The sequence below is a fragment of the Candoia aspera genome, chromosome 3 (genome assembly GCF_035149785.1).
Source record: "Candoia aspera isolate rCanAsp1 chromosome 3, rCanAsp1.hap2, whole genome shotgun sequence".
Classification (NCBI taxonomy): Eukaryota; Metazoa; Chordata; class Lepidosauria; order Squamata; family Boidae; genus Candoia; species Candoia aspera.
Window position 1 is genome coordinate 98,720,332 of NC_086155.1, and position 15,838 is coordinate 98,736,169.

The window sequence follows — 15,838 nt, forward strand, 5'->3', positions numbered from 1 at the left end:
TAAAAAACAGAACTGAAGCAATTTCTTGACTGCAGACTTTTATTAAAATTGTATAATTGTAACTTCAGTGACTGCTGCTCTAAAATCTGGCATGTAGCACTTCTGGGATTAAATAACTTTCTTTAGCTCATCCAACCATGCAGGAAGAAATACCAGCTTCTTTAAAATATGTTGTATAATCAGTCCTAGTTTTATAACTTTAAAGTTCTGAAAATGTTATATTAGAGTTAGAATTTGTCTTTCCATTTTCTATCCAGTAGAGGAAGATTATATATCAGAAAATGCATGACGACTCATCAAAGGAAGAGAATATATGTTGCCATCAGCATTATTATCTACCAACAAAACTTCTCAGCTTGCCTGAAATCCCAACAACTGAACATAGTAATTGCTGGGCACGGGAGAGAAGAGATTACAGCTTGCAGGAAAATATCATAGGCAACAATTGACAGAAAAGAACCCAAATGAAATATTTTGCAGAACTTTAAACATTCATTTTATATAAATGCAAGACAACCATTCTACACCAAAGAGACTGTAAGCTGGAAATCAAAAACTGTTGGATAAACTGAATTTCTGATTGGCAACCTAATGGCCATGAGATTTGTCCCAGAATACATAACCTTTTCGCAGGGATCCATTGTTATTCAGTGAAATTTACTCTTCTAGCAGGAAACCCTCAGCAGTGCAGGAGGAATAGTAAAGCTCTGGGATTATACCTTTGGCTAGTGGTTCTTCAATAATCTACTGTAATTAACACCTCCTGTCCACATTATTGCCATCCCAAGCTTCTAAAATCAATGGGGATGTCTTTATCATACCTCCCAATGAATAATAACATTACCTAAAAAAATACTTTAAAATTTCTCAGTACATTGGAGATCCATCCATCCATCCATCCACCCATCCATCTCCAAGATTCACACATGAAAAAGGTATCATTACATGTTGATGTATTCTGGATGTTGTGCTTATTTCAGTGCTGCTTAGAAGTGTGACTCTACTGGCATGTTTGCTTTTAGCGAATGATTTTGCTGATTTTTTGGGGGGTGGGGGCATGTCTCAAACCAACCTTGTGGTCATTCCTTCTGAGATGCCCCCATCATTCTGTACTGGTGCCTTTTTTTTTTTTTTTTGGTACCTTCAAGTTGGTATTGACTCCTGGCAACTGCCTGGACAAGTCCCTGCTGTTTTCTTGGTGTGATTTCAGAAGTGGTTTGCCATTACCTCCTCCTCCTTAAAGTTGAGAGAGTGACTGGCCCAAAGTTACCCAGCTGTCTTTGTGCCTAAAGCGGTACTAGAACTCACTAGTACTAGATTCTAGCCTAGTATCTTAACCACTACACCAGCTGACTCTGGTGCATTTACTACAGCTTTTTTGCATATTGCTAATTGGGGCTGTGTTGCTTCCCCAGATCACCTCCCAGTAATCGTAGATAATGGCTAAGTTCATCCATAACTCTCAGAAATAATGTGATTTCTTTAGTTGTCGCATTATGTGCTATGTGAATCCAACCATTACAGTTTATAAGCCATGGTTTATGTGTAAAATCCATGGCTTATAACCCAGTAAACTTTGGTTTATTCAATAAACCATGGTTAAGCAATGGTAGGCAACAGGCCGAGAAGTAAAACTCCAGCTACCACCATGCATGCTCTTGCATTTGTCACTTTTATACTAGTTCTTTGTACTATCACCATTGCTGCTTCTTAGCTGTATTTATTTGAGTGGGCAAGTTGGTGCCAGAAAATGTGATAAGAAAGTAGCAGCAAGCAGTCCAAAAATTCCACAGCCTGTTATCTTTTCAGCTAAGGATCTCTTATCTAAGAGTTGCAGTAGAACGAATAATGCATCATCAACATATTTTTTTTCTTTAAAACAAATTTATTGAGGCTCACAGAAATGTTAGAGGTAATTTCACACCCCCAAACATATGAATATATGCCGCAGCAGACTCAAAAATGTTATCTCTATATTTTCACTTGTCAGAACAACATATTTTTAATGGGCTATTTATTTTCAAAGCAGCAAATGCTGATTTCTCAAATTCATTTCCATTTTATTAATGGTAGCTTTTAAGAAAATGCTATGAAAAGTAGACAAATTCTATTAAGGTTTTCAAGAGCTTCTTGTCATTTTCAGCTAAGGGGGCATTTAAAAAGTGCTGCTTTTTGAAGGATTACATCAATAAAATCAATAAAATGTACTAAGTAAGAACAAAGCTTATTAATACTGCTTAGGTGGACCAGTTCAGCTGTACTCCTGGCAATATAAGTTAACATAAAAAAAAAACACGTTAGTGTATAGAGATATCCTTCCTATAAAGTAACAGAATTTGGGATTCTTTTTTAAAGTAAAATAATACATAAGAATGATAACAAATGTCCATATCACTTTTGTTGTGTGTTGGAGATGAGAGAATTGGGTGTTCATTTTGTGGCATCATATGCATTCCTGGCTACTGTAAACTAGCACAAAATTTTCTCAGCTACTCATGGATCCACTTAGCCAATCCTCTTTTTGATACCTAGGATTAAAACATTATTATTAGCTGTCAGTCCAACTAACTATGATTTTAAGCAGAATCATTAGGAATAAGTCAGCCAGTCTCTCTCCTACCCCCACCTCCCCACATTTTTTCTGGATTTCTTTGGATTCTTACTGGTTCTAACTAATGGGCTTGCAAATCATCTCATACATTTCAAAAAACTTTTTAAAGATTTATGGGGGAAAAAATAAAGTTCATTAATGTTTTATTTGGAAGGTATACTCATCTTGTCTATCTGTCTATCTATCATCTACCATCCATCCATCATCCATCTATCCATCCATCCATCCATCCATCCATCTGATTACTGTAGTTTTACCTCTACAAGTAGGGCATATCAATAGTTTTTGTGTACCTAGTGGCTATCTGGACTTTTGCAGCCCAGATCTGGTAGACCTCTCTGTCAGTATACAAAATATATGCATATTTCAATTCCTTTTTCTCCCCATATATCAATTTGCAGTATGATGGAAAGTAGTTAAGAACACTGCAATGTGTCCTTCCTAATTATTTCATAAACCCAGAAATGAAATCCATGCAAAAGGATCCAAAGCTGTTTCTTACCGAAGTAGAAGGACAACCATGTTAGTATATGGTAGCAAAAATTCAGAAGGAGCCTGACAGTCTTCATTTCTGTCTACCCTATGACTCAGTGCATCTGTACAGACATAAACTTTTATTGATGTATAGGATAAAGAGAAGGAGAAGTGAGATCATGAAGTCATATTGGTAGAAAATAGTAACTGTTGAGAGGGAAAAAATGCACACAAGCTTCATGTCAGCTTCATGTCCACAAAGATCTGTACCAAATTTTGAAATAATTAGGGCCAACCTGAAAGCAAGATCCAGTAAACTAAAATCCCCAAACTCAGAGAAAGACTTGGACAGAACCATCTCAATACCCAACATAGAGATAAGGGCAGTGGAGTGGACTGGCTTCCATGTTCCCTAAAAAGTCTGTATGGCATTTGGCATCCACAACCCACCTATGGCATTCTGCACCTGCTATGCATCAATGTATGCCATTTTACAGAACACTTTCAGGAAATAACATTTGCATGGAAAACATCCAAATAGAGGAAATTGATAGTAAATGTCAAGTTTCCCAGAAAGAAAAATGATGAACTTTCAGAGAGGCTCACAAACTGTATGTGACTTTGTTTAATCAATAAACAACCAAAGAGGGCAAATCTGTTGTTAAGAAGATAAGAGAACACCACAAGACCTTCACCGACAGCTGTTCCTTATCTGACTGATATGGTACTTAGGTTTGATGATCTTAATTAAAAATAATGAAAACTACCTTTTTAAAGGTTAAAGTGTCTTTTTTCCCATTTTCTTATTTCATCTACTGAAATCTTGGGGAAGCATAAGACACAAGCACTCTGCCAGACTTCATCTAACCAGAAGAAGGTTAGCACAATATAATAACATGAAGGTCACAGGCTAATTAAGGCAGGTGTTTTGCCATGGCCTTGAATAGTCCAAGGTCTTTAGATATAAAGTATGAGCATTTTCCAATAAATACAAACAGAATTTGTTAATGTTTGGTTTCCCTGTAAGGATCATCCATTTAAAGTATTTGAAAGCTGCAATCCTCTATCCTCATATGATAATAAGCCCCATTAACTCATTGGGAATTACTTCTGAGTAAAAGTATTTACAGGATTATTTTACGGGGATTTTTTTATATGTCATTTGACATTAACTAGTCAAACAGGTATATTTCAATCAATTTATATATTATCAGAAATTTCAACCTTCTCCAAACTGGCTACCCTCCAGATGTATGGACTTCAAGCTAACAGGGTTCTGTAGAAGAGGTATACAAATCTGAAGGATGCCCAGATAGAAGGACACCTGTTACTGACTTATCTAACTGACTGAGCCAAATAAGCTGTAATTCACTGCCTGCACTAGGCTGTTTCAGAACAAAACAGATGTGGGTATATTGGGACTTAAATTAATCCCCAACATGAAGTAATCACCTCCATATTGTGTGAAATATTTATCTGAGGGTTACCTGTTGCTTCCAATGTCAGTAATTGAGGCAAAGTCCTAGAGAGGCCCTGTAAAAAATGGAGCTTTCTAGGCACTTTATCTTCATGGCTATTTTGACCAGAAGGTGATTATTCTTTTGATGAGAGAAAGTACCACAAGCTCACAATTCCTGCACTTATTTCATCAAAATTCAAACCCATTCAGTATTTCCAGGAGACAACACCCAGCATATTGTTAAAAGTGCTGAATAAGAAAAGGTAATGATGACTTCTCATAACATGATTGTTTTCTTAGGTGATCAAAGAGAAGGGCATCACTGTAAACTCATTATGGGATTACTTCAAATCATGTGCTGAATTCTAAATATAGGGCAGTTCTTGGCACAGAAATACTAATCTCCCTAGTTGAATAAAGGTCTAGTGAAAATTAGTTTTGATACAAATGGATTGCATATAACATATTATATTATATGTAAACTATAGAGTAAAAGTGCATCATCTTTTTCCTTCCTTGATTCTTCTTGAAACATTATTTCCCTTCCCCTAATTAACCAAACCTTTATATCATATATGCCTTGACACAAGCTAGAGTTAGCACAAAGAGCACTTCCCTCATAAATAAGAGATTGAAACCTCAGTTTTCCCTGGATATACAGATATGGTTATGAGTAATTCACAGTTAGCACTGATGCATATACAATCTGAAATCATGATTAGAATATTAAAGGAAGAAGTTGCTCAGGTAGAGGGTCATGGAAAGAACATAGAACCTTACAGGTAATTCACTATCTTGTAATACTTACTAAGAGAATGGCAGCTATAGGAGGACTAAAAGTAATATCAAGCCTGCATGTTCTGATGATATCAACATGTCACCAGAAAACACACTGTGGTTCTCCAGCTTTTCATAGGAATGAGCTGTAGTTCTCTGGCCATAAAAAGTTGTCTACCCTTAGTTTAACCCAGCCACTAGATATTCAGAAATTCCATTTTCAGAATTTGAACTGACCTAAGTAGGTAATTGTATATTATCTTTAATTCTGAATCAAAGAACTATGAATGCTCTATCTCTATATTAAACTGAAATGAGCACATCCCTTGTGTTATGCATGCTGATTCAAACGGTACTCAAATATACACCCAAAATGTATATTCCCTGTTTTGTTTTGTTTTGTTTCATCCCTTACTGTAATTAAGACATAAATGAGGTAGTCAGCTCATCTTAGACTCCAGCATGCCATCATTTCAAATCACAGCAACCCAACAGTTCAAGTTTCTTGCTTCATCCACTTTTATGGAATTCAGTCATTGTTGCTTCTCCAACATGGATCCAACATGGATCAAATGAATTGCAATCAATAATGAGCATATCCAATACAGGTCACTTAGCAGCCTCTGATGGAGTCCAAACCCATCCCACCAAGGCCAGCCCTTAGTAAGCTTGGCAACAGTCAAACCCATTTCCATTCATTACCTGTTTCTGTCTTTCATGCTATTTGCCTGAAATTGGTAGAATGGCATGGCTGGGGTTGAGCCTATCAAAGTCTGTTTATAAAGCTATATGTTAGGAATCAACACTAATAAGTCTCTCAAAAGCATAAGCAAAATATGTGGTGAAGCTTATACCACTTTAAACATAATACATTGAAAATATGGTTTCATAATATATTACTTAAAACAAAGTCTATCAGTGCAGTATTAAAAAGCAATATCTCCCTAGAAGGAAGTTTGACTCCTGATAATTATATGGACATATCCATGTTGGTTTCTTGGCAGTAATACAAAAGTTATTTGCCAATGTCATTTTCAAGGATTTTTTCCCCAACTTCTCAGTCTTCAACTTACAGCCCTAGGATTTCCTACAGCCTTCGATCCTAGCCTAACCAGGTCTTACCCTGCCTAGGTTTTTTGAGATCAGACAAGGTTCACTAAATGCTACTATTTGCTCCAATAATTCAGTGTGTTCAGACAAGATTGAACTAAAATCCAATGATATTGAATTGTTATCTTGCTTTCTTGTTTTCCCAGAGCCCATTAAATCAAAAGGACCCAAGCTTCATCCACAGATAAGCCCAGGAAACAATATGTAGAGATGTCTGTCTGGGCAGTAAAAATAGCATTTAAGCATTCTTAGCTTAAACGTTGCAGAGATTGAATGAACACATGCATTCCTGCACTTTATGCTCTTTATACCTGAGGTGGGCTTGATAGCATCACACTCAGAAATTAAAGCTTCAGTTCTAAACATGAGACTATAATGAAAATCTGTTTGAATTGATCACATTTGAATCAACATCACACTATTTGAAATAAAGTCCATTACCAGCCAATATAATTTTTTTTAAATATGTGATTAAGACTGGTGGCTATATTCTAATATTATTAGACAGCTGTAAGTGTGTGCGTGTGTATCCCTTCCACTTTGTTCTGATGCTTTGAAGTATAAATCACAATTGTGATTTGGTTACAATATAGCTCAACATCAAATTCTACAAGCTGAAGAGCTCTTTGTGAAATATAAGAACTTACTCCAGGGGCTCCATAAAAGCTAACATTTATGTACTTAAAGCATTTGTACCCATCCTTTAGCCAGAAAGACTCCAGAACAGCCTACAGATCAATAAAGATAGTCTCTGTCCTCTGGCTTGAAGTCTAAAAATGAACAGGATAAAACAAGAAAGTGAACGGGAGGGAAGGAAGGGAAAAGTAAAATCATAAAACACAGGCACATTTCTATACTGTACAGGCTGTACCTATCAACTATTTTTGTTGGGGCTTCAAGAAGTGTCCTGGTGATATGCCTGACTGTGAAATAACTCTAATACAGTCAGATGTTTTTGGTCTTAGAGGATGAATCATTATGATCTTCATATGAGATTCTTCCAGGATGATATATGCTTGAAATCATACAGTCTCATGAGTACAACGTATTATAATGACTGCATTATAGATTGTCACAGATCACTAGATTCCTTCCTCCACCTCTCTAATATTCCTTTAACTCAGGAGTCTGTGCAAAGATACGGTGTACCATGTTTTTCCATCATGAAAAAATAGTTTTTAAAAAAATCATCATCATCATCATCATCATCATCATCATCATCATCATCATCATCATGTATTACTAGGACTGAAATGCCACTCCTCAGTGGTTATTCTGCTGAGTTAACAGCCCAGCTGCCTCATAATCATAAAGCCTGTTGAATCTCAAACTTCTACAATGTTGTTGTTGCAAAGGAAATCATTCCTGCAAATTCTTGGATTTAGAGGCTAACATCTTGAAGCTCATGAGTTGGGACTAAGCTTTACTATTTCATTCCTGATTGTACAGTACAGAGTTTTTAGGCATTTGAGATTCTTTGGTGGAAAAGCCAGGGCTTTTCTCATTAAGAGGAAGGACTCAAGGAGAGAACTGGTACACATTTAGGATGTCAGAGTCTCTTTTTTTTTCATGGCATAAAAACCACCCCCCATTTGGTCTCTTGCATTTTTACATATGTTGAGCAACAAATTAGATTAAAAAAAAAATAATCACTATTAAATATAACTCAGCATAGCTACAGCCACAATATTCTTTTTGGCAATGCATGTACAGTATTCCCAACACTAGGGCATGTGTTCTAGAAAGCACACATATGGTGAAGATTGTGGCTTCTTGATTTTGTCTTTAAAAGACCTTTTCCACATAGATTTTGCCCCCACCCCCAGTCTAAAACCTTGAAAGCTCCCACTGGCATCTCAGTTTGCTCTTGAAAGTGAGAGAAATGAGATGGCAGTTACATAAAGGAATATCATCTTTAGTCAGTTCTGCGCATTCTAAAAATGCACAATATCCCAATAGTGCATCCCACTATATTTTATCCAGAAAATTGTGCCATTTTTCCCAGCAATTTTTAGTATCCCAGCGAAAAATAAATGTTCGGTTTGATAAGAATGGGGATGGGGGAGAAATGCCATTTTGATGTGCCTCTGCTTCTAAAACTGACGTTTTAATGAGCAACACTCATTAAACCCTGAGAGTTCAGTTCCTCGATCCAAGTTGAAAAATAGGTTATTGGTGGTGGCTCAGGAACCTTGGATCTCATTGAAAAAGACACGAATTTTGGAATCCTGTTAGTTAAATGCAGATTCATCTCTTAGAAGTCATTTATTATTGGAAAGAAATGGTGGTGTAGGGAATTTTCAGAAATCCAGGAGAGATCTTTTTTGACTAATATTTCTTTAGCTTAAGTTTCTGATAAAATGGGCAGAAGAAATGCTGTAAGCAACACTGATATCAGTGTTATCAACAGACCTGTGAACAAAGTTTTGTGACAAGAATAATGCATATAATATGTTACTTTGGGTACCATAATGAGGGGTATTTTGTTTTGTGTATATTATGTCTCAAAGCCTTCAACTACAGGTAAAGTCTTTTACCAGACAAGTTTGACTCCTGGTGAATTTGAGGGCACATCCATGATATTTTCTTGATAACAATATGGTGATGGTTTGCCATTACCTTCAGGTTTTTTTTTTTTTTTAACCTGTCAGTCTTCTCTAAAGTCCTGGCAGTCATCCATCAAAGTGCTAACTAGGTGTGACCCTTTTCAAAGCACCTCCTTGAAGCATTGAGACAGCTGCACCCTGTGGTAAGTTCTGTATCTACATCAAGGCCCTTCCTGATAGTTCCATGTACATATACATGAACAGAGAAGAGCAGCTGCCAGCAACATGGCTGAGTGCATATGCACATGCAGGGATCTCCTACAAAGGCTGTGAAAGCAACTGAGTCAGTGCTTCAAGGAGCTTCCCTTCAAGGAAATGTTATTCTCCTATTACAGAGGATTTGTGTGTATGTGTACTGTTGTGTGTTTATACACATTAGTGATAATGCTTTGTTTTAGGCCCTCCAGGAAATTGATGGTTAAAGTAAGATTACAAGCAAGAACTTTTTAGATTGCCCCTCATTCTCTTAATCATTACACTTTAGAAAGTGTTTTTAATTTAGTATGAATAAATCATGTCAGGCTTTTTTTTCAATATATCAAGGGAAGTTTTTGCCTTCAAAGTGATTAAAAATAGCTTAATTGTATTACTTTGATCTACCTCTCACTGTGTATTCATTAATTCCATGTTTACTTTACAGATCATCTCTCTATTGGCTAAATCGCATCCAGTCCTTCCTTTACTGCAATGAAAATGGCCTTCTGGGCAGCTTTTCTGAAGAGACTCATTCATGTACGTGCCCAAATGACCAGCTTGCTTGCCTTGGCTCCCTACCATGTAGTGTGGGAGATGGTTCTGCCTGCCTGATGTGTGCACCTGATAATCGTACCCGCTGTGGAACCTGTAATACTGGATACATGCTGAGCCAAGGGCTTTGCAAGCCTGAAGTGGCAGACTCCACCGAACACTACATTGGGTTTGAGACGGACCTCCAGGATTTGGAGATGAAGTACTTATTGCAGAAAACAGACCGCCGGATTGAGGTCCATGCAATCTTCATCAGCAATGACATGCGTCTCAATAGCTGGTTTGACCCTTCCTGGCGCAAGCGGATGCTTCTTACCCTAAAGAGCAACAAGTACAAATCTAGCCTGGTCCATATGATATTGGGTCTTTCTCTTCAAATTTGTCTAACTAAGAACAGCACCTTGGAGCCTGTCCTGGCTGTTTATGTCAACCCCTTTGGAGGCAGCCACTCTGAGAGTTGGTTTATGCCTGTCAATGAAAACAGTTTCCCAGACTGGGAGCGGACTAAACTGGACTTGCCACTTCAGTGTTATAACTGGACGCTGACTCTAGGCAACAAGTGGAAGACATTTTTTGAAACAGTCCACATCTACTTGAGGAGTCGTATTAAGTCAAATGGTCCCAATGGCAATGATAGCATCTACTATGAACCCCTGGAGTTTATTGATCCCTCCCGGAACCTGGGCTATATGAAAATCAACAGCATCCAAGTATTTGGCTACAGCATGCACTTTGACCCAGAAGCAATCCGAGATTTGATTTTGCAACTGGACTACCCCTACACTCAGGGATCCCAGGACAGTGCACTCTTACAGCTACTAGAGATACGGGACCGTGTAAATAAACTTTCTCCTCCTGGTCAACGTCGTCTAGATCTTTTCTCATGCCTACTGCGTCATAGACTCAAGCTTTCTACCAGTGAAGTGGTGAGGATTCAATCGGCTTTGCAGGCCTTCAATGCCAAATTGCCAAACACAGTGGATTATGACACAACCAAATTATGTAGTTAACCATAAGTGTGAAGCACAACAGAAAACAAACAAATCATGGAGGCGTTTTTACAGTGCTTTTGTGGAACAGTTTATGTTTGGAAGAGTAAATTTAAATTGTCTTTTCAATATCTGTCTTATATCAGTCAATAACATTGGATGGCAATTTACACCCATGAACTTGCTGACAAATGAATATATTATATCTGCAATTTTTTTTTGGCTTTGTTTTATGAATGAAAATAAATACTGACACCTGTCTAGAAGACATTCTACTTTTTACAATAAATTTCATTTGTAATTTTATATGTTCCGTGGCAATGCTTTTGTGCATTACATCCTCTAGAGGGAACATAAAAGGATACCAATAAAATTTTGTAGCTGAACAGTTATTAAAAAGAATGCTGTGGGATTCATTTTTTTCCCCTTTCCAGAAGTAAATAACATCCCTGATACTCTAATGTGTGACCAGAAAGTTGGGTAGAGGAGACAGGAATACTAATCAAAACAAAACTTAAAAGGAACTTAATGTAAGAATCTTCTGTAACTCTTGAGTCATAAATCTGAGTGGTCCTGTCAAAGCAAAATGGCATTTCTTATTGATGTCTTACTTGTACCTTAATCCTGCAGACCTGGAAGGACCTTGCTTTTTCAGAATGTTGTACTGTATCATATATACAGTATAGTTCAATTGGCCACATTTTCTGTTTTAGAAAAGATAGACCTCTGCTAACTATGTAGTGTGGTATATAAGAAGACAGAGAAGTGAAAATGTTTGCCGGCTTATTTCTTTACATACAACTAAAATCCACAAATGTCTTCATAATTAGATTTTTTTTTAAAAAGAGCCCCCCTCCCCTCCAAAAAAAGAATGTGAGAAAAGAAAGAAAGAAATGAATTTACATATTCTGCTTCCCCAATAAGAATATCAGTCATAGGGTTATTCAGTAATATTCCTCTGGAAAAAAATAAACAGCAGTGTCCCAGTGCAGAAAGGTTTAGATCCTCAAGCTTATTGAAGATTCTTTTCTTGAAGGTTGAATTGTTTCTTTAAGCAATGGCAGAAACCATATTTATGTAAGAGAACAGCCCTGCACTCATTATACCCAGGCAAAAGAGAAGACCCCTAAACAGGAATACAGGAAATGTGCCAAACCCCAGTGGTCTCAGACATGAACATCAAGCTTATGTGTAAGAGGCACTTGTATCACGAGCCATGCAAAAATGCCAAGCTGCACCCAAAGTGAACATGCTTCTTAATTTCTGCTGCTTTTACTTAAAGACAACTATGGGGATAAATGAGCTGACCATCTTCTACCCAGTCAGAATATTGTGCTTTTTTTTCACTTTAACCCCCCTCCAAACACTGAAGAACACTTTTGCCATAGTCTTAACCCTCATACCATGTTTCTGTTTGATCCCACCAATACATGTGGATCTCTAACTAGGAGAAGCCCCCTCCCCCTCCCCCTCCCCCTCCCCAAAAAGACTTTCATGCAATTTGGAATTGAACATTTCAGGTTCTAGATTAAAGCTCTACTTGAAAAAGCTACTCAGGCCAAGTCAGTATCAGCTGATATGGCTAATACAGCACTCACTGTTGGGTCAGAGCCCTCCTTTGTCTCCACTGCTCTTCTCTTTGGAATGACTGTACCTTATCTAGGATGGTTGCCATGTGTAATTGTGAGTATAAAGTCTTAAACTTCTTGAGCATATATAGTCTACTGTGCACATTCAAGGAGTTGCATGTAGAACTCCCTTTCAGGTCTCCCAGTGGAATGTAGGATGGTTAGTGGCTCAGCCAAAGGAAAGTAAACATTTAGGGGTGCACTTGTGTACCTTCAACTTCAACACTCTTCCTCAACACACTTATATTGGACTTTAGTTTTCTCCTTCCATTTGACATATCATTCTAATTCGAATGTTTTAGGTCCGAACTATAAATTATATTGGATGGATGGAGAAAAGAAAAAAGAAAAGAATAGACCTGACTTTTACTTCTTCCCTCCTTTGCTTTTTTCACCTCTAAAGTAGGTTCTTTGAATGATTGTTCATTTTTATTGTTGTTTAACTGCCATGTGTGAATTACTAATCTTTACGAGATACCCCTGAATGAAAACTGAAGGTTACCCAGTCTGTAAGGCAGTTACATTTTTATCTTGCCCCATACTTCATACGAAGTGATGACTTCAGCCAAAGACCTAAAGGACAATATCCAGCTAATGTTGAAGCACATCAGAACAGTTGTGCTCAATCATCTCTAGATTCAGTCATCTCTAGAATTGCCACAAAGGTGTTTTAACATGCAGCAATGGCTATAGTTTCATGTAGCTGCAAAAATACATCTTTTAAAATGCACTGTAACGGTTATTGCATATATACAAGCCTAACCTAAATGTTTATACTATCTATCACAGCAAGCTTAGCACAAGCTGATCTTGAAGAAGCTTGGCAATGTTGGACCTCGCTAATCTCATTGGTTTGGAGATTGTCAAAAGTCCCAGGGCTGTAGGTAAGACTGGGAGGTTGCAAAAGACATCCTGAAAGAAGGTAATGGAAAATGGTTTTTATATTGTGGCAAGAAAACAAAATAGACCTGTTCCTGCAGTTATTAGGCATGGAGCATGAATCAAGGGAGCCTTTGCTTTTTTATGTGACAAAGAGTGGCATATCACTAGGATCATCCAGATGATAGAAAGCATGTTTGTGCAACTTCAGCTGTCTCAAGAAACACACTAGGCTTTGTGTGACACATTGAAGATTACATACCAAGTTTGGCTGAGCCCAGGACCCAAAGGTGGCTGATGGAAGGTGTTTAAAGAGATGAAATGTGTACCTTAAGTCTCTGCAGATCTTAAGATTCCCATTTTGCCCCATAAAATCCACCAATCCTTAAAAATGAGGACAGAAACTAAAAGCATATATATTCCATGGGAGTGGTCAAAAAATCAAGTTGGTGGATATGATCAAAGCCCTATCTGTTAGGACATGACTATGACACACATTAAAAAGGAGCTGAGTTTCAATCCCATGGTTGTGCACACTGTCTTGACTCTTTTGACCCTTGCTGAGAATGCCTCTGGCTGGGGGCAACATTTGGCTCATAGATTGCACTTATTGAAGAAGATTCCACAATATTCTCTTCATTTACAGATGCAGGTTGTATATATCTATTTTTTAATCTTTTGGTTGTACAGCAATGGCTATTGTTTTATGTAGTTGTAACATACGTTTCACATATATTTCACATGATCACATGGAAAAGTAACCCTGGGAGCTCTCATGATCTTATGAGATCTTTTTCAGTTTCCCTCAAACATCCTCAGACTTTTACCTGAAGAGAAACATGCATATTTTTCTTGAAGAAGAATCATGCTGTGGCAGCTTAATGATGTGTAACAGCCTCCCACTAGTCCTTGAGAAATATCAACACTCTGTTTTTTTTTTCCAAATATTTCGCCTAAAGAGGAACTGACAAATTCACTTTCAATTTAAAGCAGAAATTAATTGAAAACAGTATACTAATTACTTGATTCCCCTTTGGTTTTGTTCTGTGAGGCAATGTTTTGAATGTTCTAAAAACCAACAATGCTAGTTGCATGGTGAGCTTTTTCACCTTTATTTTTAATTTTATTTTTTTAACCAACATGTACTTTTTGAAAATTAGATACTGGACTGGATGCCAGCTTGGACACACACACACACACACACACACACACACACACACACACATATATATATATTTGCAGGAAGTATGGCTACATTTTGTTAATTCATAATGTGGGCAATATGCTGAACAATAAACTAGTATAGATAGTGGTCATTCATAATACCTAGTTGTATTTATTCCTTTAAATTTTAAAATATTAATCTTCTACTTTTCCTTTCTGAAAATTCTTCAGGGAACTTTTACCCACATGTAATATTTTTCTTTCCCATTTACTTCAGAAAGCTTTAGCTCCATGAGAACTTGAGTTGCCGCCTCCTCCTCCTCCTCCTCCTCCTTCTGCTTCTTTAATGAAAATCAACATTCCTTGGGCAAAACTGTAGGACTTTGAAATTTTTTAATCTCTGATTTGAGATTTTTATTTTCACAAGGAAGGTTCCAAGATGCACTCTACATCTATATCCCCACCTTCAGCTGCTTCTTCTAAAACTGTCTCACTAAAGTTCAGCAAGTTAATTTCTTTGTGAGAGTGAAGCTTCTGAAGTGAGGTCACCTAACTCAACAAGGCCACTTTCACAGAATAATTAAAATGAATTGTTGTGCTATATAAATGGAGCTTTAATTATTTTCCATTTATTTAAAGCTTCTTTTGTACCATTTTCTTAACATGCTGCCCCTCAGCACTTCAGCAATCGATGAGTCCACAGTAAAAGCAGATACCTGATCTCCACTCAGCTGCCAGCTTGTCATCATGTTTGATGGAGATAATATATATTGAAGCCAGGCAACTAAAATTGAATTGATTTTAGGCATTCATAATTAACCACAAAGATGGGCAAAGGGTGAAATGTGATATGATATCACAATGCAAACCCTATCCCTTTGTACTTGTGTCCCACAGTGGATGCAAATACTGTGGGAGGTGGGGTTTGCATTGTGATGTCACAGTGCATGCTCCCCACTTTTAACTATCTAAATATAGAGCACATTTTTGTTTATGCCAGGATGAGTCACCTAAGTAATCAATGAGGGGTCACCTTTGAGTAGAATGAGGACACATATCATGCCCCAAATCAAATTTGGCTAGAGGATGACATCACTGAGGGCAAACAAAAACAAAGGAGACAAAAAAGAGAAGGTAATGGAAATCAATAGGTGAAGAATAGTTCAGTTGTCTTTAGGACTTCTTTGACAAAGTCAATTAACATATGCATTTTCACACTTGACAGCCACATCCAGTAGATGATGTCTACTGCTCTCTCTTTCTCACATACAAACACACATTTTTGCACCCAGACATCACCCTTACACAGTTTTGTCAATGCCTATCATACCCACGTCCACTGCATTTCAGACATTAATTTACTGTATATAACTTGTTTTTTCTACAAATGACAC

General features: G+C 37.3%; 1 protein-coding gene across 1 annotated transcript in view; it reads left to right on the forward strand.

Moving 5' to 3' along the window:
- Window positions 1-11,127, forward strand: part of BRINP3 (BMP/retinoic acid inducible neural specific 3) — a 120,559-nt gene extending 109,432 nt beyond the window's left edge. Inside the window, exon 7 of the mRNA XM_063299883.1 lies at window positions 9,678-11,127. Coding sequence (XP_063155953.1) covers window positions 9,678-10,794 — 1,117 coding nt within the window. The 3' untranslated portion in view covers window positions 10,795-11,127. The remainder of the gene's footprint in view (window positions 1-9,677) is intronic.
- Window positions 11,128-15,838: the final 4,711 nt, after the last annotated feature.